This window comes from Oryctolagus cuniculus, chromosome 2, assembly GCF_051225735.1.
Source record: "Oryctolagus cuniculus isolate XC-2025 breed Fujian yellow rabbit chromosome 2, ASM5122573v1, whole genome shotgun sequence".
NCBI classification, from domain to species: Eukaryota; Metazoa; Chordata; class Mammalia; order Lagomorpha; family Leporidae; genus Oryctolagus; species Oryctolagus cuniculus.
Genome location: NC_142868.1, coordinates 88,855,906 through 88,877,909, shown reverse-complemented (window position 1 = coordinate 88,877,909; position 22,004 = coordinate 88,855,906). Strand labels below are relative to the sequence as shown.

At 38.5% G+C, this 22,004-nt stretch overlaps 1 protein-coding gene across 1 annotated transcript in view; it reads right to left on the bottom strand.

The window, feature by feature from the left end:
* Positions 1-5,763: 5,763 nt before the first annotated feature.
* Positions 5,764-22,004, bottom strand: part of KCNU1 (potassium calcium-activated channel subfamily U member 1) — a 33,459-nt gene continuing 17,218 nt past the window's right edge. Inside the window, exons 10-16 of the mRNA XM_089327033.1 lie at positions 12,486-12,623; positions 9,817-9,922; positions 8,640-8,722; positions 8,462-8,504; positions 6,857-7,009; positions 6,521-6,633; positions 5,764-5,845 (exon numbers count right to left, since the gene is read on the bottom strand). Of these exons, the coding sequence (XP_089183159.1) occupies positions 5,764-5,845; positions 6,521-6,633; positions 6,857-7,009; positions 8,462-8,504; positions 8,640-8,722; positions 9,817-9,922; positions 12,486-12,623 (718 nt within the window). The remainder of the gene's footprint in view (positions 5,846-6,520; positions 6,634-6,856; positions 7,010-8,461; positions 8,505-8,639; positions 8,723-9,816; positions 9,923-12,485; positions 12,624-22,004) is intronic.

Sequence of the window (22,004 nt, the reverse complement as noted above, 5' to 3'; positions counted from 1 at the left end):
TAGTGGTTTCCTAACAAGTGAAAAACATAATTAACATTTTACTTAAGTATACTTCTGGATCTATCCACAAATGAAAAGCTGAAAGCAGAAAATGAACAGAATATGTGTGTACCTATCATCATAACACCATTATACAAAATGTCCAAAAAGTGGTATGGAAACAGTCCAAATATCCATCATCAGATGGATGGGTAAACAAAGTGGCATGCATTTAGAAAGTAGAGTATATTCAGCTGTAAGAAAATAAGATATTTATACATGCTACAGTGTGGCTGAATGAAAGAAGCCATACATAAAAGGTCTGTTCATACATTACCAGAAAATCACATTGATAGACAAAAATAGACCAGTGGTTTCCAGGTGTGTGAACAGGGGAGAATGTGGAATGACTGCCATTGGGTATGGGTTTTTATTTTGAGGTGGGAAAAACATTCTAGAATTGATTGTCATGATCATCACACAATTCCACTCATGTACTAAAACTCATTGAATTATAGACATCCAATGGATGTAGTATTTATTCTATGGCATTTTAATTATATTTCAACACAGGTGTTGTAAGAAAGGCCCTGGGTCCCCAACAGCAGAAGAACACAAATAACAAGGAGTGAAAAGACTGGTGGTACAGAAAAGGAAGGTTTTGCAGGTCTCAAGCCTACAAGGCTGTGTGTCAGGGATGCTGGATTTCATTAACACATGACAGAAGGTGACCTAAAGCTATGAAGGACAGAGTCACTGAGTGTCAATGTGTAGGTCACAGAAGGTGGCGATAGCAGACTAAAGGGGATGAGGAGCATCTGTTCTCAGGAGGGAGCAGGGAGGACTTGCTGCCAACTGCAAGAATGCCCACATTGCATTTCAATAGCATTCTGGGCAGAAGGAGAGGCTAAGGACCCTTGAGATAAGAATAGAGGTGATAAGGGAATCAAACGTTGAATTTATTGTGTAAGTTCTAAACTGCTGAGATTTAACTCAAAGAATCTGAATGCACATGGAAGAGATTAAGTTTTGAACTGAGTGATCATAAATGCTGCAGATTAATTTTTCTTTTCCCACTATTATAGGAAGGGTTGTTGTAAGCCATGGAGTTCAAGTAGAGAAAAATAGAAAAAATTGCATTCTCTCCTCACTGTGTCAGAATGAGCAAACTTTAAACTCTTTATCATCCATTAGTGAACAGGGTACTCAAGAAATGGTCCTAAACTGATACCCTCACTGGTAACCCAGCAGTCACATACAGGCTGAACTTCCAGTCTTATGTTGGGAAAACCAGTGTGTGATGAAGAAGTGAAAGGTTGAAAACCATGGGCTCTCTGACTTTGGATAACATGACAATCTCTTTTGGAATTAATTTGCCTGGCCTTTAATGGAGTTGAATTAGACAACTAGTAGGTTTTCTTTCAGCACTAAACCACTGATTCTCCAGTCTTGAAATGTCTGCCACATCTTAGCCAAATTCAGCTGGGCATTGTCTTTAGCGAAATGGTATTCTCCTCTCTTTCCTTGGCTAGACCCCTAGTAGCTGGACTAAGGGCAGCGAGACATAAAGTGCAATTACCTGTGAGGTGCTGTCGGCTCCTATTTCTGCAGCCACATTTTGCAATTAGCTCAGGAGTAGTCACATCACTGTGACAGCTGAGACAGTAAAAGGAGGCTCTGGACAATGAAAACAAATCAAGAATGACTTATGTGAGACTTAACACTAAGGATGCGAGGTGCTGACTCAGTCTGCCTCCCATTAAGTTCTATTTGCTTTAGTGCTTCCCCTTCCCCATAAAGTAATCAAAAAATTACCTTTTGACTTCTTTTGAAGATTCAGCAATAAAGAACCCTAATGTATTCTTACGCAGCCTAACTTGTGCAGGGGGATTGAGTATCAAGCCACTGGAAATGGAAAATAAAAATACAGTCATTTCCCCCTCTAATATCTGTGACAAGATTTGGTATTTCACTCTGTCATCACCAGTGGGGTTCTCTAAGTTGCTGAGTTAATAGAATTCAATCTCCTTTTACTGTCAAACACAGTGGAAAGTGAGAATCTGACTATATTTGATCCTTTGTTTGATTGCTGCCGGAAACGACTTGACTGCTGAGCTGCGTATGCAGCTGAGGGAAGGGGCCGTTCTTGCCTGGTTGTGTCGTGAATCTAAGATGGTCCAATCAGTCCAGGTGAATCCCGCCTTGCTAATTTAGGCTATCACATGATGAGTAGTCCACGACCACATTGTTCTAGGTCTTGTGGTCACCTGCCATTTCAAATTAAATTATAGCTAATTAACCAGATGGATCCAAAAGTGTATTTTGTTTATTTATATAGTTTTTGAAGGTGCACATTGCTTTTGGCTTTCATTGTGCTCCTGTAGACTGCAAGATTTTTGAGAGCAGCAGCCATGCAATTTCTTTCTATTTCTACATTAATTGAACATTTTGCTTTTCTGTTTTATTATGGATTCTGTGCTTGAAAAGGCTGTATTACAAATTTCTACCCATGATATTCTTTGATGCAGAACTCCACTATGGGTTTTTGAGTGACCTACATTTCTCCTTGTTTATCAAGGTCTCTCCTCTTTATTTCCTTTTGTTCAGACCTCCGTTAGGGTGAGGTCTCATAACCTCATTTTCTGGTTTGCTTTAGGGCATGATGAACGTACTTCTTCCCTCTAAATGTCACTCCCTTTTTATATTCACATTGGAATGAGGGTAAGTCCTAATTCTGGCAATTTTTAACTTACTCTGTTGTTAGGATACTCCAAAGACATTTGCAAATGTTAATAAATCTTTACAGAAATAAAAGGGCTTGCACAATGAAAACTCTTCAGCCCTATGCCAAGAGTTAAAGGGAGCTGAACAGCTATGTTCAGGTGAATTATTACCTGAGACAATGGGTGGCATTTTCTGAGTGTTTACTGACTGATATGAATGAGTGGAATGTTTGGATTTGTATTCAAAAGGGAAAGAGTGTGGATTTTTGACCCCCTGAATATCATTGGTTGATATACCTAATTGTGTCTTACATATCTCCTTTTCTGCTTTAAAGATGTGTGCGTGTGGGCGGGCGGGGAGGTGTTCTTAGAACTTATGTCAAATATGTGGCTATGAAGATATTGTAATGACAATATATCTGGTTGCACTGAGAGGTGATATGAGTGTCTCCTGAGGATTATGCTGATCTGGCATTATTATTTGACAGTCTCCTTCCTAAAGCTCAGCCAGGTACTCTCCTGGAGAAATGGTCTGCCACTGGGACAAACTCAGAACGCTCTCCCACGGAGGTCAGCTGCAGTGGCATCCCTTAGCAGGTGATACATAATTGCCCAAGATGATTCTTTATGATTACCCTGTACTTCTGCAAGTCTTGGTCTTTTCAAGTGTATCGATTAGGGAACATGTCCAGGCTTCCACACATCAACAATGATTGTGGTTGCTTAGTAACATAGTGATCAGAAGTATATCTCCCAGAGATGGACTGTCTGAGTTCACATCCTAGCTCTGCCATTTGGGGATCCTGTGAGCTTGAGAAAATTACTTGATCTCTCTGGGCCTCAGCTTCTGTCTCCATAAAATGGGACTAGTAACTGTACCCATATCATAGTGTTGTGTGGGATTAAAGAATCTACGCCTGTACAGTACCTATAGCAATCTTGTCCATGAAGTAGCAGTCTTCTGAGAAACTGCAGTCAGTGTCTTTGCTAAACTCTTTTAAAGATGTGACTTTTCAATGAGAAATTGAAGTTAAATCTGTGTTGGAACTTGTCCCTCTTTGATTGGGAGGGATGGGTGCTCTGTGGTAAACAGCACCAAGTCCTCTTGAACATATGTGAAAATTAGTAGCTTAATAAATGCTCATGTTTCTGGTCTATCATATCCTAACAGTCATCTTAATACAATTTACAGAAATCTGGTGTGTTAGATCTGGAAAGATATTAAGAACATGTGATCTAGTAGTTTCCAAATGCCAGTGAACAAACTAAATATATATTATGGAGACTTAAAAAATCCTCAGGTCCCACCTTTAGAAACAGGTTTTTGCCAGGTCAGAAATGGGGTTTTAGAACTTATATGTCTTTTTAAAAGTTTGCAAAAAAAAATTAGGTGCATAGCACAGGTTGTTGATGGTCAAAGAAGTTACTGAAACTTGATCAAGAGTTAGGTCAGTCTGAAACCCAAACTTTCTGGCTTATGATTGTAAGCCTACCCATTGTACATGAACTGTTTCCAGAAGAGAGTCTGTTTGTGCAGATGACAATATGCACAGGTTTAGACTGTGAGATTTTCTTGAGCATGGCAGGATTGTTAAATAGAATTTCACGAGCCAAATAACACTACTTGCTATTCTCCCCTTAACAATTTGCTGCAGTATCCTACTGATTTTTTTCTGCCGAGCTTTTTGTCTAGGTCTTCTCTAGTGAGATAGGACTTTTATTCTTTCCATATAAATTTCATATAAAATCATTTTCTATAAAATCATTCCTTCATGGCCCATCTGATATCATTTAATATTGCAGAATTTTTAACGTTTCACTACAATTCTAGGATTCTCAGTGATGCCAGTCTTTCAGGTGGAAGGGATCTTAGAGATTAATCTACGTGACTTCCTCATTCCGTAAATGATGAGCACTTCTCCAAAGCCACGGGGCTAGCAAATCATAATTCCAGATCAGAATCTAGGCTGTGGATGTCAGTTTCTAGCTTGAGTTAGTTTTCTACTAAAGAATACACGTGAGGCCGGCGCTGTGGCTCAACAGGCTAATCCTCCGCCTTGAGGCGCCAGCACACCGGGTTCTAGTCCCGGTCGGGGCACCGGATTCTGTCCCAGTTGCCCCTCTTCCAGGCCAGCTCTCTGCTATGGCCCGGGAGTGCAGTGGAGGATGGCCCAAGTCCTTGGGCCCTGCACCTGCATGGGAGACCAGGAGAAGCACCTGGCTCCTGCCTTCGGATCAGCACAGCGCGCCAGCCGCGGTGGCCATTGGCGGGTGAACCAATGGCAAAGGAAGACCTTTCTCTCTGTCTCTCTCACTGTCCACTCTGCCTGTCCAAAAAAAAAAAAAAAAAAAAAAAAAAAAAAAAACAAAAAACACATGAACCAACACCAACATAATAGCATTTCTTGCTCCCCATCCCATTTAGTCGTCACTTTTTCTTATTTTTCAGCATCTTTTGTCTCTCCACAAGTATTATTGTAGCTAATTCTTGTTCTTTTGCTCCATTTCCTTCCTTTTATGTATATGTAGGTTTTTTGACACAGATTTTCTTTTTTATGACATGACTTCTCATACTTATCATATTATGACTTATGCATTCTCTGGACACACTCGTGTACTGATAAGGTCACCTCTAACCCTTTCTCCATTATATCAATAGCAGACTTTGTCCAGTGGCCCAATGAAATCTCAATTTTGCAAAATTTTGCAGCTTATCTGAGGCTATTTTATTTCATAGTTTTATTTTAAGGCCAAGACCTACACGATCTGGTCATATTGTTAAGAAGAGCAGATCTGAGAAGGGGACCATTTCTTCTCTCCCATGCTCATGAGAGAAAACTGGGGCAGGGTCACTGGAATAATGGCGTGGTGTTTACCCCCTCAGATGAACCATTCCAACCCCAGTCTTAGAGACAGCCCTGAGCCCACCACAGTGGTGGGAGCCCCGTGTCTGTGTGGCTGGCTCTCAACACATGGCAAAGAGCCCAGCAATGGCTGAATCTTTGGAAAAGTCTTAATGATAAAGAGTCTCCTTAAAAAATAACTGAAGAGATGAGAAGCCTTATTGGTACCAGTAACCACCGTGAACGACAGATTTGTGTTCGATGGCTATGAGCATGAGATTCATCTTCACAAAGCAGAGCCTAGGAAGAAAGACAAGAAGAAGGTGTGAGAAGAGAGGAAGAAGCAGAGAGCTAGTTTACCAGAATGTGGCCATGCCAGGGAGAATACCAGAGTGTAGAGGAGGGAGAAGGAACTCTCAAATAAGGAATTTTCTTTTTCTTTTTCTTTTCTTTTACAGGCAGAGTGGACAGTGAGAGAGAGAGAGACAGAGAGAAAGGTCTTCCTTTGCCGTTGGTTCACCCTCCAATGGCCGCCGTGGCCGGCGCACCGCGCTGATCCGATGGCAGGAGCCAGGTACTTATCCTGGTCTCCCATGGGGTGCAGGGCCCAAGTACTTGGGCCATCCTCCACTGCACTCCCTGGCCACAGCAGAGAGCTGGCCTGGAAGAGGGGCAACAGGGACAGAATCCGGCGCCCTGACCGGGACTAGAACCCGGTGTGCCGGCGCCGCTAGGTGGAGGATTAGCCTAGTGAGCTGCAGCGCCGGCCAAATAAGGAATCTTCACTTACATGTGAATCCACCTGAAACAACTGCCAGCCAGTGTGCCAGTGGGCCGGGGAAGAAGCTGCGCCACAAAGACTCTGAGCTACTCACTATTTTATCTTCAGTCTTTATAATGGAGTCCACTCAATGGTGAGCCCTGGATGACCAGTGTGGAATGAAAGAACAAGGACAGAATTTCCCGTCAACTTACCGGGAAACTTCAGGAAAACTCATTCCAGCAAAATCATCGGAGAGACGTTGAGTTAGAACTTTGTTCTTCAGACCATTCAAGAAATGTTTCTCCCAGGGCTGTTTAGGAATGATCTGGAATACAGAATCACGCCACACATAGCATGTTCGTGTGGATACAGGATGCTCTCAATGAAGTTCTACATTATGTGAAGTGGCAAATTAGTCTCCTTGCCAGTTCAAGCAGGAGCCAAATCTCATTTCTTGGGGGACCACTTGCTGTCCTTAAGTTCTTTTTTCTATACCTGGTCTTGACATCAGGTTAGAGTCAAGATTCAAAATCAATTTACAAGGTTACCTTTTTGTTTTGCTCAACAAATAGAGACGTTAGAAGGGTGCACAAGCCTGGCACCAAGCAGCCTTGGGCAATGAATCCAAGCTTTAATTCAGCAAAGCAGATGATATTGTCTCCAGTACTCCAGTTCCAGCTGGGAATCCTTGGCAAGTAGACCTGTTTTGTGGGAGAAAGTAGGTCAACCATTCAGCGTACACATACCTTAAGAAAGCTCGTTTAGATGGGGGTATTTTTCTTTCATTTAATTTGCTTGAAATCACTTATACTTTACTGTTGGGCACAAAACTGGTACCCAGAACAATGGAGGTGATAAGAACAAATGCAACATTTGAAAGTGATTAGTGGCCAACCTTTCCAATTAAAAAAATAAAAGTATAAAAAGCTGGAGTTGAAAAATCAGGTCAGATGGCTTAGACCACTAATTCTGCCTCCAATTTATACTCCAAGTGATGAACAATCTTAATGAGACTCCAAATTTCATCTGCAATTGGCAAAAACTTTTCATTTGTAGACTCATTACATAGTAATAAGGTTTACAGCATTTTATAGACTAAAAAAGGAAGAGTCTGAAAATTTTAATATGTTATAATACCTTGTTATGGGATTGAAGTATTTGTATGATGACTCTGGTCTTGGGGTAATAGTTCTTGATGCAGAGTACCCTTCAAAAATTGCAAATGCACTCGTTAGCAATGCACATGAAGCCAAGTCTCTTTGTAATATAATTCAATTCCAAGTTAAATTGGTGTGTGGGTAATATAAGGAAACTTAACATATTCTACAGTTTATTCCTATGCTGTTTTCTAAAAATATGCAGTTGAATAACATACACTGCAGAGTGGTACTGTTTTACCGAGTTAGTAAATGAGATCTACTGAAAAGTCAGATGTTGATATTAAAAGATCGTGGTCTTCTGGGGCCAGTTCTTGGGAAGAAATAAACAGATTCACATGTTTTAGCCCTCAAACCCAAACACAATTACAGGAAACATTGGAAGTTTAATTGCTGTGTGTAGCTTGAAGTAGCTCACAGACTGTGTAATTCAACTTCTTCATTTAGAAACCAAGGAACTGCTATCTCCCTCATATTTACTGTGTTAGGCATGGTCCTACACGTGTTTGGCTGTTCCTTGCTGTTTGTAGAATCTCTCTCAATATGTGCATTTGTGTTCTGGAAGACAGACGTTCACCTGGATTGTGCACAATACCTCTGCCATCACAATCGTCATTGACTATTACCGCAAGTCAAATTCCCAATCACAGTTAAAGGTGATGATACTAACTCTGGCATTCTTGAATATCCAGCATACTGAACCTTGACTGAAATTTCTTCCCTAGCACTACTGAAAAACAATCCCAATAAATAATTTGTGATAATAGAGTTCCCAAATGTCATCTTGATTTTTGAGGAGGAGAAGGTCTTAATTATTTGACTGCTCCTGTCTGAATAGCAACCAGTTATTGGTGCAATTGCTTTTTTAAAAATTCAGACAGCTATGAGGAACACCATGAAAAAAATGGAATTAAAATGTACATTGTCCATGCACTTTTTGAAGACACCTTGTGCTATCGACTGAAACCTCCGGTGCATACACAGAGGAGCACGTACGCAGTCAGGGGGCTTTGCAGCTGCTTGCCTAGTCAGAGGGGGACTGAGGCAAATAGGAAGCAGAATTCTGAAACATGATGAAACTCGCTCTGCCGTAGATGGCATTTTCTGCACTTGGCTTTATTTCAGAAGAAGTAGAAGAAGTGGAAACTCTGGAAACACAGTGCCAGCTTCTTACCTCATGACGTTTGAAGTGTCTTCAGCATGCGAGTCGCTGCACAAAGGGTTGGCTATGATCAGGCAGGCTTCTGCAGATTCCACCTGCTCTTCAAGACGAAATAGAAGCCGTCTTGTTAATTACACGGGTAATGCTCTAGCATTCCCATTTGGGTTCTCTGATGGCTTTTGTCACTGAATTGCCAACAAGAATGGGAATGCTTTTGAGAAGCAGTTGTGGTATTTTTACACCAGTATCAGTCCTGTTAGTGTTGCAAGGCCTGTGAGGACTACAGCTGATGGACCAGGGCACCGTGTCCCTAATGTAGATGTTAAGATTATTTTTAAATAGGTAAAGTACCAAGTCATGCTTTTCCTCCTGTCTATCACAATCATTTTATGTCTAGTAATGAGCAATAAAACCTTTTAAAGAAACTGCCTGTATATTTATTTGTCTTTCAGCACAGTAATGCATAGAACAAGTGGGAGTCTGCTTAGCCAAGGCAAGCAGTCATTCAAAAATGTGGATTTTGAATCTTGAGGTGCCTAGGAAGTTATTGAACGATCTTATAGTACTAAATAGCAAGAAAGAGAAAGACTGTGCTGGATCTGTCATTTTTTTTTCTGCTTCAATTCATTGTATTGACTCTATGGATCTCTGCTTTAAACTAAAACTTTTGGGTTTATTGATTCTGCGAAACTTAGAACATGACAGAAGTTGTCTTTGATCTTGAACGAAACCTGTCTCCAGAGAGTTGGTTGTGGCTCGTTATTTTTAGTTCCAATCTTCATAGGATTCCTGCTATTCTCCCTCATGTTTCTGCCATCAGAAGGCATGCTAGTGTGTTTACGAAGAGACACTGATGGGGGGGGCATGATCAAACACAGTTTTTCTATCCATAACTTTGCATGTCTCTTATGCTGAGAAAACAAAACTGCCCTAGATAAACAGAGAACTTAATGACATGAATAATTTAAACACATGTGGGGGAAACGTGGAGGTGTGCGTGATAGTTACCATGAGGATTTGGAGGTTAATTACTGCACTTCCTTTCTGATCAGTTTCTGAAGTGCATGAAGTCAGTATTTTCCCCCAATTAAGGAGTCTGGAGCAATACCCTTGCAGCAGAGCCGTGTATTTAGCACCGTAAGTGCTGCAGCTCCAGGAACCTGGGAGGAGGGTAAGATCGAGGCCTTACCGCAACCCGCTTCAGATCCTCCCACTTCAGTGCAGATCCGCAGATAAAAGTCGTGTAGGCCAAATTGCACTTAAATATCGTCTCCAGCTCCAAAGAAGGAGGGGACCTGGGCGAAAAGGAGAAGAGAATGCCGACTCGCATTCAGAGGTTGCTATACGTCATTGGTGCATTTCATAAGAGGCTCTAAATACCTATGCTTTTGGGAAACATCTGTCCTCCAATATTAATCCAAGTGGTGGGGTCGGTCCTGTGGCGTAGCAAATAAAGCTGTTGCCTGAAGCGCCGGCACCCATATGAGTGCCAATTCTAGTCCCGGCTACGTCACTTCTGATCCAGCTCTCTGCTGTGGCTGGGGAAAGCAGCAGAAGATGGCCCCTGCACCCACATGGGAGACCCAGAAGCTGCTCCTGGCTCCAGATGATCTCAGCTCCAGCTGTTGCAGCCATCTGGGGAGTGGACCAGTGGATGAAAGACCTCTCTCTCTCTGCCTCTCCTTCTCTCTCTGTGTAACACTGACTTTCAAATAAATAAATAAATTTTAAAAAAGGAATCCAGGTAGTTAGGTGATGTTGATGCCATTAACCTAACTCCACGGCTAGGCATTTAGTTCAGGCTCTTTCAGTCAAATTCCCATGAAGAAACAAGTGAATGCTAATTAAAAAATGCAATATTATGGGTGAAGAAGTTCACTACATAGTAAAAAAAAAGAGAGCTAATTGAAAATACATAACATTTTAAAACAACTACTGTAATAAAATACATGAGGTAAAAATGGCAAAACTAGAGGGAGAAATGGATGCATCTGCCACTATGAAGAAGAATTTCAGTATGTCTCGATTATTAAGAGATTAAACAGAAAAATCAAGCATGTAAGTTTCATATTTATAAATTCTTCAACCAACATTCAGAAAGGTTAGTTATTTTCAGTAGCCCAAGAATATTTACCAAGGTGATAATTAATTAACCAAGAAGGAAAGTTTCAACACTTTACAAAAGATATTGTCCATATGATGATATTTGAATACAGTATAATAAAATTACAAGTTAATAACCAGAAGATAAATAAAAATATCCCTCATATTTAGAAATTATAAAAATTAGACACAAAATATTGTGGGCTAAGAAGAAATTAAAATAATTCTTATAATTGTTCTTAGGAATAAAATATTTTTAAAATATTAAATATGACTTTGGATACAACAATGGCAGTGTTTTGGGTGAGATTGATAGCTTTTGACACTAATATTTGAATAAACCCAAAGAAATAAGAAAGAAATAGATAATAACAACAAGGGTGGGATAAAATGAAGTAGAGAAACAAAAGAACAGAAAATAAACAAGATCAAAAGCTGGTTCTTTGAAAAATTACTTAACATAACAAGCAAAATTGGTAAAATTGATGGAGATAAAAAAGGAGACAAAAATGACTTAGATTGAATGAAGAGGATTTAATGCTTCCAGGAAAAATAAATGTAGAATATGAAGTAGACAACAAACAACCATGTACCAACAGCTTTGAAAACAGGCAAAATAGACAGATTACTAAAGAGATTTTACCAGAACTGATTGTGGAAGGATGAAAGAAAGAAATTGAAGGTTGGCTTAGAACCAAAACAAAATCAAAGGAAACATACACACACACACATACACACACATGCACACACACTAAACAAAATGTATGTACTTAGAAATCTTATTTTTTTTTTTTTTTTGACAGGCAGAGTGGACAGTGAGAGAGAGAGAGAGACAGAGAGAGAAAGGTCTTCCTTTTGCCGTTGGTTCACCCTCCAATGGCCGCCGCTGCAGCCGGCGCACCGCGCTGATCCGATGGCAGGAGCCAGGATCCAGGTGCTTTTCCTGGTCTCCTATGGGGTGCAGGGCCCAAGCACCTGGGCCATCCTCCACTGCACTCCCTGGCCATAGCAGAGAGCTGGCCTGGAAGAGGGGCAACCGGGACAGAATCCGGCGCCCCGACCGGGACTAGAACCCGGTGTGCCGGCGCCGCAAGGTGGAGGATTAGCCGGCGCCGCAAGGTGGAGGATTAGCCTATTGAGCCACGGCGCCGGCTAGAAATCTTATTTTTTAAAACAACAGATAATGTTATGTGACTTTTATTATGTAGAACATTATGGTTTTGTGGATGATTAAGTCCAACAAGCACAATACTTCATACAGTCACCATTTTTGTGGTGGCAGTGTTTAACATCTGCTTAACATTTTTCAAGAACACAATATATCATCATCACCTTGTGGGAAAATAGATCTCTTGAAACGTATTGCTTCTATCCAACTGTGATGAAGTATCATTTAACATGAATGGCAGGACTTCAAAGACTGAATAGAATTCTATTGTGTATGGATATCTGTCGCTCCCCGTCTTCGTGGGGGAGCGACAGATATCACATCTTTATTTACTTTTTGATGGCATCTTGGTTGATTCTATATCTTGGCATTGTCAATAATACTGCAGTAAACATGTGGGAATGCCAACACATCATCAGTATACTAATTTCATTTATTTTGGATAAATACCAAGCATTGGGATGGCTGAATCATGTAATTCCATTTTAACTTTTTTGAGAAACAATCCTACCATTTTATGAAATAGCTACAATAATTTATATTCCTATCAACAATGCATGAACATTCCCCTTTCTCCACATCCTCACCGACTTTTGTATTCTTTTGTCCATTTGCTAGCTAACATTCTAGCTAGGGTGAGGTAATACCTCTTCGTGATCTGCATTTGTTCTTGTGGTTTCAGTTTGATGATTAGCAACGCCGACATTTTTTCATATAATTCTTGACTATTTAAAAAAAAAGATCAAACAAAATTTATAGTACCACTAGTCCTAGATTGTTTTACAGGTTTGCACCAAGCAAATAATTTCATTTTATGTGAAATATTTCAAAGTCATATAATATGTAATAGTGCTCAGCAAATAGAAGAAAACCAAGATAACCATCATTCCAAAAATACTAATGTAATACAATATATTAATATATTAAGAGTCCAAAATTATTTAGTCTTGCAGAGACAAATTGTTAAAAATATTTCTTAATTTTTATTTATTTTTTAAAAAGATTTATTTATTTGAAAGGCAGAGTTACAGAGAGGCAGAGAGAGGGAAGGAGGGGGAGAGAGAGAGAGAAGAGAGGTCTTCCATCCACTGGTTCACTGCCCAGATGGTGGCAATGGCCTGAGCTGCACCAATCTGCAGCCAGGAGCCAGGAGCTTCTTCCAGGTCTCCCACATGCGTGCAGGGACCCAACCACTTGGGCCATCTTCTACTGCTTTCCCAGGCCATAGCGGAGAGCTGGATCAGAAGTGGAGCAGCCGGGACTTGAACCACCATTCATATGGGATGCTGGCACTGAAAGTGGTGGGTTTATATTGAAATGTATTTCATGGTATATTAGGATAGAAAATAATTCTTTAGCATAATAAAGAACATCTTTAAAATAAAAAAGAATCTTTGATGATAAAATATTGAAGTGTTTTTTAAAAATGAAGTAAACATAATTTTATCATAAAGGATTTCTTTTTTATTTTAAAAAACTCTTATCTGATGCTTCAACAAGTACAGTAAGAAAAAAATACAAATTTCACAATAAGGGTTGGAGAAAAGAAAAAAGCTGTATTCATATCAAATGATGTGATTATTTATGCAGAGTCCCTTAATACTACTGCAGAAAAAAATAGAGGAATGTATGTAGATTAATATAAGATTGATATGCAAAAGTGAATTGTGTGTTATCTATACCAATAGTAAATAACTAGAAAATATATTAAAAAGATGATTTTTAAAAAAGATTATTTATTTGAAAGTCAGAGAGAGGGAGATGGAGAAGAAGGGGGGGGAGAGAGAGGAGAGAAATAGAGAGAGAGAGAGAGAAATCTTCCATTGAGTGATTCACTCCCCAAATGGCTACTAATAGCCAAAGCTGAGCCAGGCTAATGGCAAGGGCCAGGAGCTTCATTCAGGTCTCCCACAAGGGTGACAAGAGCCCAAGAACTTAGACCACCCTCTGCTGCTTTGCCAGGTGCATTAGCAGGGAGCTGTATTGAAAGTGGAGCAGTAGGGACTCAAACTGGTGCCCATATGAGATGATGGCATTGCAGACAGCATCTTAACCTGATACACAAAATACCAGACCCAAAAGTGATATTTTTCTTAACATCAGAAAATACCAATTATTTAGAATTTCTCTCTCTCTCTCTCTCTATATATATATATATGTATATGTCTCTCTCTATATATGTATGTATATATATTTGTAAACAGAACTTTCTCTATGATACACAATATACTAGGCCATAAAACAAGTGTCAGCAAATAAAAAAATGAAATCAAACCATATATCTTATTTGACCACAGTGGAATGAAGCTGGAAATTAACAACTTAAGAGTTTCTAGGATATATGCAAACACATGGAGACTGACCAAAATGCTCCTGAATGAACAGTGGGTCATAGGAGAAATCAGAAGAGAAATAAAAAATTTCTAATTTCTGGAAATGAGTGAAGATGACAATACAACATATCAAAACTTATGGGATACAACAAAAAGCACTGTTCAGAGGGAAGTTTAGAGCAATTAGTGCCTACATCACAGAATTGGAAAGGCATCAAAAAATGAGCTATAAATGTATCTTAAGGACATCAAACAACAACAACAAACCAAACCCCAAATTAGTATTAGGAAAGAAATAATTAAAATTAGAGAAGAAATCAAATTGAAACCAAAAACAATAAAAAAGTCAGTGAGATGAAGAGCTGCTTTTTTTGAAAAATTAAACAAAATTTATACACCATTGGCTAAACTAACCAAAAAAGAGGGAGAAGACCCTTATTAAAAATAAGAGTTGAAAAAGGAGATGTAACAATGAACACAACAGAAATAAAAAGAATCATTAGGAATTATTACAAACAGTATGCCAACAAATTGGAAAATCTAGAAGAAATGGATAGATTCCTGGACACATACAATCTACCAAAACTGAGTCAGGAAGGCATAGAAAACCTGACCAACATGGTGATTTAATCAATAGTTAAGATCCTCCCAACAAAGAAAAAGCCCAGGACCATATGGAGACATCACTGAATTCTACCAGCCTTTTCAAGTTGAACTAATTCCATTTGTTTTCAAACTATTGAAAGCAATTCAAAGGGAGGGAATCCTCCCAATTTCCTTCTATAAAGCCAGCATCACTGTAATTCCAAAACCAGCACAAGATAAAACAAAGAGAATTATAGACAAATATCACTGATGAGCATAGGCGCAAAAATCCTCAACAAAAATACTAGCTAATGGAATCCAACACACATCAGTAAGAGGATTCACCTGAATTAACTGGAATTTATCTCTGGTATGCAGGGATGGTTCAATATACACAGACAATGCCATGGCTGAGAAAGAACTCAAAGATCAGTCCCAATCACAATAGCTAACAAAACATTTAAATACCTTTGAATCAATTTAACCAAGAAGTTGAAATATCTCAATGATGAAAAAGCAAAAATTAAAGAAATAGAAAAAGACCTCCCCAAACGGAGAAATCTTCCATGTTCATGAATTGGAAGAATTAATATCATCAAAATGTGCATACTACCAAAAGCAGTTTACAGATTCAATGTGCTTCCAATCAAAATACTAACAACATTCTTTCCATATCTAGAAAAAAATGATGCTAAAATTCATATGGAAACATAAGATACCCCAAATAGCTAAACCAATCTTGAACAACAAAAACAAAGCGTGAAACATCACAATACCAGATTTCAAGACATACTACAATCAGTTATAATCAAAACAGCCTGGTACTGGCACAAAATAGGCATGTGACCAGTGGAAAAAAATAGAAACTCCAGAAATCAATCCGCACATCTACAACCAACTAATCTTTGACAAAGGAGCTAAAATCAACCCCTGGAGAATGGACAGTCTCTTCAACAAACAGTGTTGGTTAACTGGATTTCTGGGTACAGAAATATGAAACAAGACCTGTATGCTACAACTTACACAAAAATTAACTAAAATTGGATCAAGGATATAAGTCTATGACATGATACCACCAAATTGCTGGAGTATAACACTGGGGATACTCTGCAAGACATTGGCATAGGCAAAAACTTCTTGGAAAAGATCCTAGAAGCACAGGCAATCAAAGCAAAGGAAAAACGCTCAGGATCACTAGCCATCAGGGAAATGCAAATCAAAACCACAAGTAGGTCTCACCTCACCCCATCAGAATGGCTCTCATAAAGAAATCAAAAAACAATAAATGCCACTAATGAAGACATGAGGAAAATGATACCTTAATCCTCTCTTGGTGGGAATGTAAACTAACACAGCCATTGTGGAAGACAGTATGGAGATACTTCAGAAAGCTGAAAATAGGTATTACATATGACCCAGAGCTCCCACTCCTGGAAATGTACCTACATGGAATGAAGTCAGCATATGAATGAGTTATCTGTACCCCAGTGTTTATTGAAACTCAATTAACAATAGCTAAGATATGGAATCAACCCTTATGTCCATTAACTGATGACTGGATAAAGAAAATGTCATGTACATACACTATAGAATATTAATCAGCCATAAAAATAATGAAATCCTGTCCTTTAGAAAAAAAAAAAAAAGGAATTCGACTGGAAACCACCATACTTAGTGAAATAGGCCTGTCTCAAAGGACAAATACCATATGTTTTCCCTGATCTGTGGTAACTAATAACATACAAAATGTAATGAATACGAACAAAATTGACATTTGAGATTCAATGATTGTTTACAGCGTTTGTCTACTGTTGAGGAGAAGTGTTTTTTTTCTTCTTACTATTTGTTGAATTCTTTACTTAGTGTGAGGTTAATATTATGAGTATAAAATATATTGAAAGTGGATCATTGTAAAAATTTTTTAAAAAGAATAAGAAAGGAAGGAGGTGGGAGTATGGGAGCATGTGTGGGAAGGGGATAGGGTGGAAGTATCATTATGCTCTTAAATCTGTATATATGAAATACATGGAATTTGTTTACCTTAAAAAATTTTAAAAACCCATATGCACATCACAGTAAGTACACAAAACACTTTCATACTAAGTCCACCAGAGTTCATAGTTCAACTATCTTCTTAATAGCAACAGCTATAGTCAGAACTAACTGGACCAATACATTCATGGTTCTTGAGGAAACAACTCCCAGCTTATAACTATCTCAGTGAGATTATTTTTCAAGAATATAAGGAAAATGAAGATATCTTTACATTAAAACAATAGCAAATCTGTCTTTAAGAAAATATAAAGGCTTTGCTATTTGGTAAGAAGGAAAATAGTTACAATGGGAAGGAAGACCAAATATGCAAGAAGTAAGCTGAGAAAAATGGTTAAATATGAGAATAACTCAATGAAATTGGTATAAAATTGAATTGGTAGATTTTGAACTTTAATTAGAATTTGTATATAGCCAATATAGGTTCATTTCATGCATCATCTTACAGAAATAAGGAAGAGATTAGTCATTCAAGATAAAAATGGACAAGATAATTTAATACTTATTTTATGGGAAAATTCAAATGGCTTATAAATAGAGTAAAATGCATGGGAGAATTTGCAGAAAAATGTAAATTCAAACAACAGTAAGACACTGCTATTTTAGAAAATACTATCTATAAGGATGGCTTAAATTTTTAAAAAATGCTATTCTAAGTGTTAGGTAGAATGCAGTTGCATTTCCAAGTGCAGGTGTATAAGCAGGGCAATAAAAACTCTCACAGCTGCTGTGGAAGCACAGGTGATCAAACCATTTGGGACAACTGACCATCTGATTGCAGGAAGACATTTGAACTTGATTATCCTGAACTGTTACCCCCAGTGCATGGATACATCTAAAGGAATTTACATAGCATCCTTGTCCATAGCTGCCAGTGCATGTGGGGAAGTGCCACCACCCCAGAGTGGACTGAGGAAGATGGCGGTGTACCCACGTCGTGGAATGTCATAGTGCAGAGCGATGGCAGCAAGGCAGCTGCAGACAGCTGCAGCATCGGTGGGTTTTCCAATCATCACATGGCTGGAAATAATTTATATCCCATTTATGTAAGTCTATGATTGAAAAAGTTAATATTCTAAATAAGCAAAAGAGAAAAAGCGATTTAAAATGTATAAGATAAAAAGCCAGAGCTGAGCTTACTTCTAAGGAATAAATATAGGCTTGCAACTGAGGAAGGTTTTGTTTATATGCTGGCATTGAAATATTTCTTACTTTGAGGGGTGATTACACGGCTGTTCACTTTATAACCTTGCATTTAAATGTGCATTATAATTGTATTTAATTTTCTATAGCAAGTTTAAACATGGTGCTTAATTATTTCCTTGCTATTTTAAAACTTAATAGAATTTCTAGTTTATTTCTCTATACTTCAATAACCCACGTGCACCTTTTAAAAGTTTTTCATTGAACTCTTGTTCTGTTGGATTATTTACTTTTTGGAGAAGTTAGAATCATTAATTGTGATGCAATAAATATGATACATGATATATTTAATATATAAAAGACATCACATGAGGCAATCATTAAGTATTGAACAATTTTGAGAAAATGTACAGTATATTACAGTGTATCATAATACACTAGATGAATCTACAGGAAGAAGTATTTATTAGCCCTAGTGATGCAGAAACTGACTGCTGGTATAATACAAATTTTAAGGTAACTACAATGAATAATGGGAAAGGAGGTGGCATATCTGCAATAGCTGGCATTTAACAAATATTGCCTACTTCTGAGGAATCAAAAATGACAAAATAAGTGTTTAAAGTTAGGAGAAATATTTATTCAGCAAGCTCTTACAGCAAAATTACCTCTGAGGAGTAGTACTGGGGGAAAGGAAAGGGATAAATATTTCATAAACATTTTGCTATTTGATGTGTAAATTATGTTCATGAATTACTTTCTTGAATGAGTTTTCCTTCTGGATACCGGCCCTGATCTGCCCCTCCCCCTAACAATGGCTGAATTAGGCATCTCTTTTGTCTTATACCAGCACTCACACGCATGCATCTCCCCATTGCTGCGTTTTGATTTTCACATTTCAAGTAAGCTCATGTTCACATTATTTTCATTTATCCTGATCAACATTATGGTATGCTTCCAATCTGAGAACTAGTCTCTTTTGTCAATTCTAGAAAGTTCTCATCTTTAAAATTCTATTGTGAAAAGTGGCACAAATACAATTTATGTTATCATACATTCAATATAGTGAATGATTGTAAATGCAACGTTTATGTACTCATACACAATAATAACAAAGTCACGCAAGGAAGAAAGCACCATGCTGTCACTGCTCCTTGTTGTGCAGTCTACTCCAAGCTTAGGTATCTACCTCTTCTGGAGGCTTTAGGAAATGTAGAATTCCTACTTGTATTTGTAGATTCCTTTCTGCTTAATTCAGTTAATTTTTGTTGTATGCGAATCAGTGCCATGACTTAAAGAAATATAATACTTTAACTTTATAGCACTTTATAGTATAGTATCTTAGATAGTGTTCTATTTAAGTAATAAATAACCACAGAAAGAAATGAAATGCGATAATGTGTTTATCAGTTGTCTCTTTGTGCATAGAATCTTGCAAGATGTTCATAGTGTAAAACAATAAAAAGCTATTGTTTATTATGCTCTTTATTCTAACTGAGCTCAGTGGAGTGATACTTCTGACCCATGTGGTTTTGCTGGAGTCACATGACTGCATTGGGTGACAGCATCCAAGATGGCAACATTCACCGAGGATGGCCTAGGAAGCTGGCTGCTGCATGGGTCCGATTCTCCACCAGAGTAGCTGATTTTCACATATAGTGGTTCATGACTCTCAGAGACTGAGCACAGCAGCTGCCTGGCCGATGTGGGCTGATCATAACTGGTATACTGTGACTTGTGCATATTTTGTTGGGAGAAATGGGCCAAGACTCAGTAGAAGGGAGAACAGACTTCACGTTGCTACGGTCCATCCTTAAACACATCCATCCCAGTCTTTGCTCCGGCCATAAGAAGTCATATCCCTGCCTTGTTCAAGATACTCTCAGCCTCCAGAGCCTCACATCTTTGCAGTATCAGCTCAAAGTCCTGAATCTCGTCATCTAAAACAGGTCTAGATGTGGGCAGGGGCTGCCCAGCACTGCTCCTTGCCATCTGAAGCTCTTTGAACGGAACAGGCTACTCTCGCCACCTCTGAAGCCAGCAGAGGTGGGACACTTGCAAACCGAGACTTGCAGCAGTAAGAGGAAGGCCAGTCATGGAGGTTGCTTGGGAATCTCTTTTTTTTTATTATTTATTTATTTATTTATTTATTTATTTTTTACAGGCAGAGTGGACAGTGAGAGAGAGAGACAGAGAGAAAGGTCTTCCTTTTGCCGTTGGTTCACCCTCCAATGGCCACCGCGGCCGGCGCGCTGCGGCCGGCGCATCGCGCTGATCCGAAGCCAGGAGCCAGGTGCTTCTCCTGGTCTCCCATGGGGTGCAGGGCCCAAGCACTTGGGCCATCCTCCACTGCACTCCCGGGCCATAGCAGAGTACCCATTGTTAGACTCCTCAGAGAGCAGGAATGTTTGTGTGCCAGGTCTGTCCTCATGAACACATTCATCTTGCTCTCATTCTTTGTGTCTTGGCTCTGTGCTTGACCCTCTGAGTCCTTCTTTGTTCTCAATCAATGCCCTATGCTTATATTTTGAGGACTGCTGTCTGCTTGATTTCCTCTATGTGCCACTTTGGGCCCCAAAGACCTTTTTGGTTCACTTTGAACTTTATTTGGCCCTTTTACTCCAAATTGACAGGACTTAGACCAGTGAAATCTCGTTTAAAGCATGGAGAACTGTCTGTAAATCTTACTTAGGTTCATGTCATGCCCAGAACGTCATACACATGATTCCTTGGAGACAGAACTCTCTTTACTTTGAGAATATCGGGCTGCTGGGAAGAATGCCATTAACCACCTTTGAAATCCTTTTTTGCCTGACTAGGAGCATCTAAGAGTCACCGGATATCCTAAATCACTCTCCAGTCTGAACACAGCTTCCTACAGCTGCATCCTCAATTGGATCTTGACCTTGAGGTCCTGTGTTATAGATTGTGGGCCAGAATTGATTTTTTTTTCTCTAATTTTTTCTCTAATTTTTTTTTGGGGGGTCCAGATGCAGTTCTGGGCTTCCTATATTTCTTCCTAGTTCTGTTTGAAAACTGAAGATTTTCAGGGCCGCCGCTGTGGCACAGCAGGTTAAAGCCCTGGCCTGAAGCACCAGCATCCCATGTGGGTGTCGGTCTAGTCTCAGGTACTCCTCCTCCAATCCAGCTCTCTGCTGTGGCCTGGGAAAGCAGTGGAGAATGGCCCCAGTCCTTGGGCCCCTGCACCTGCGTAGGAGACCCGGAAGAAGCTCCTGGCTCCTGGCTTCGGATCGGTGCAGCTCCGTCCATTGTGGCCATCTAGGGAGTGAACCTGCAGATGGAAGACCTCTCTTTCTGCCTCTACCTCTCTCTGTGATTCTCTTTCAAATAAATTAAATAAATCTTTTAAAAATTTTTAAAAAAGAAAACTGAAGAGTTTCTCTTTTAGCTCAATTGTCTTATAGTTTTTTATCATACATAATGAAGTAAAGGAGACCCAGCACTCTTTTGGGAAATCTTATTAGCAAACCTCATAATTTCGTTATTATTATATATCATATATATTATACATATAATATATAAACACATAACACATTATGTAGGTGCTATATAATATGAACATGTACATATTATATATATATTATATAATGTATTATTACATCTATTATATAATATACAATATGTCATAGATATATAGTAATATATACACCATATATAATATATTTAATATCGTATATATTGTGCACTACATATCTATATATTATGTATGGTATACATTATATATTTTATTATATGTTAATATATTATATATGGTATACATTATATATTAAATAATGCATTATATAATATATAGCATCTAATTATAATTTATAATTATATTGTAAAGATACTATTATAATTATAATGCAATATTATAATTCTTTTTATAAATTATATAAAAATATAATTATACTATAATATTATAATTATATTATTTTAATTATACATAAAACATAAATATAATATCAATATAATTATAGCATTATATAATAT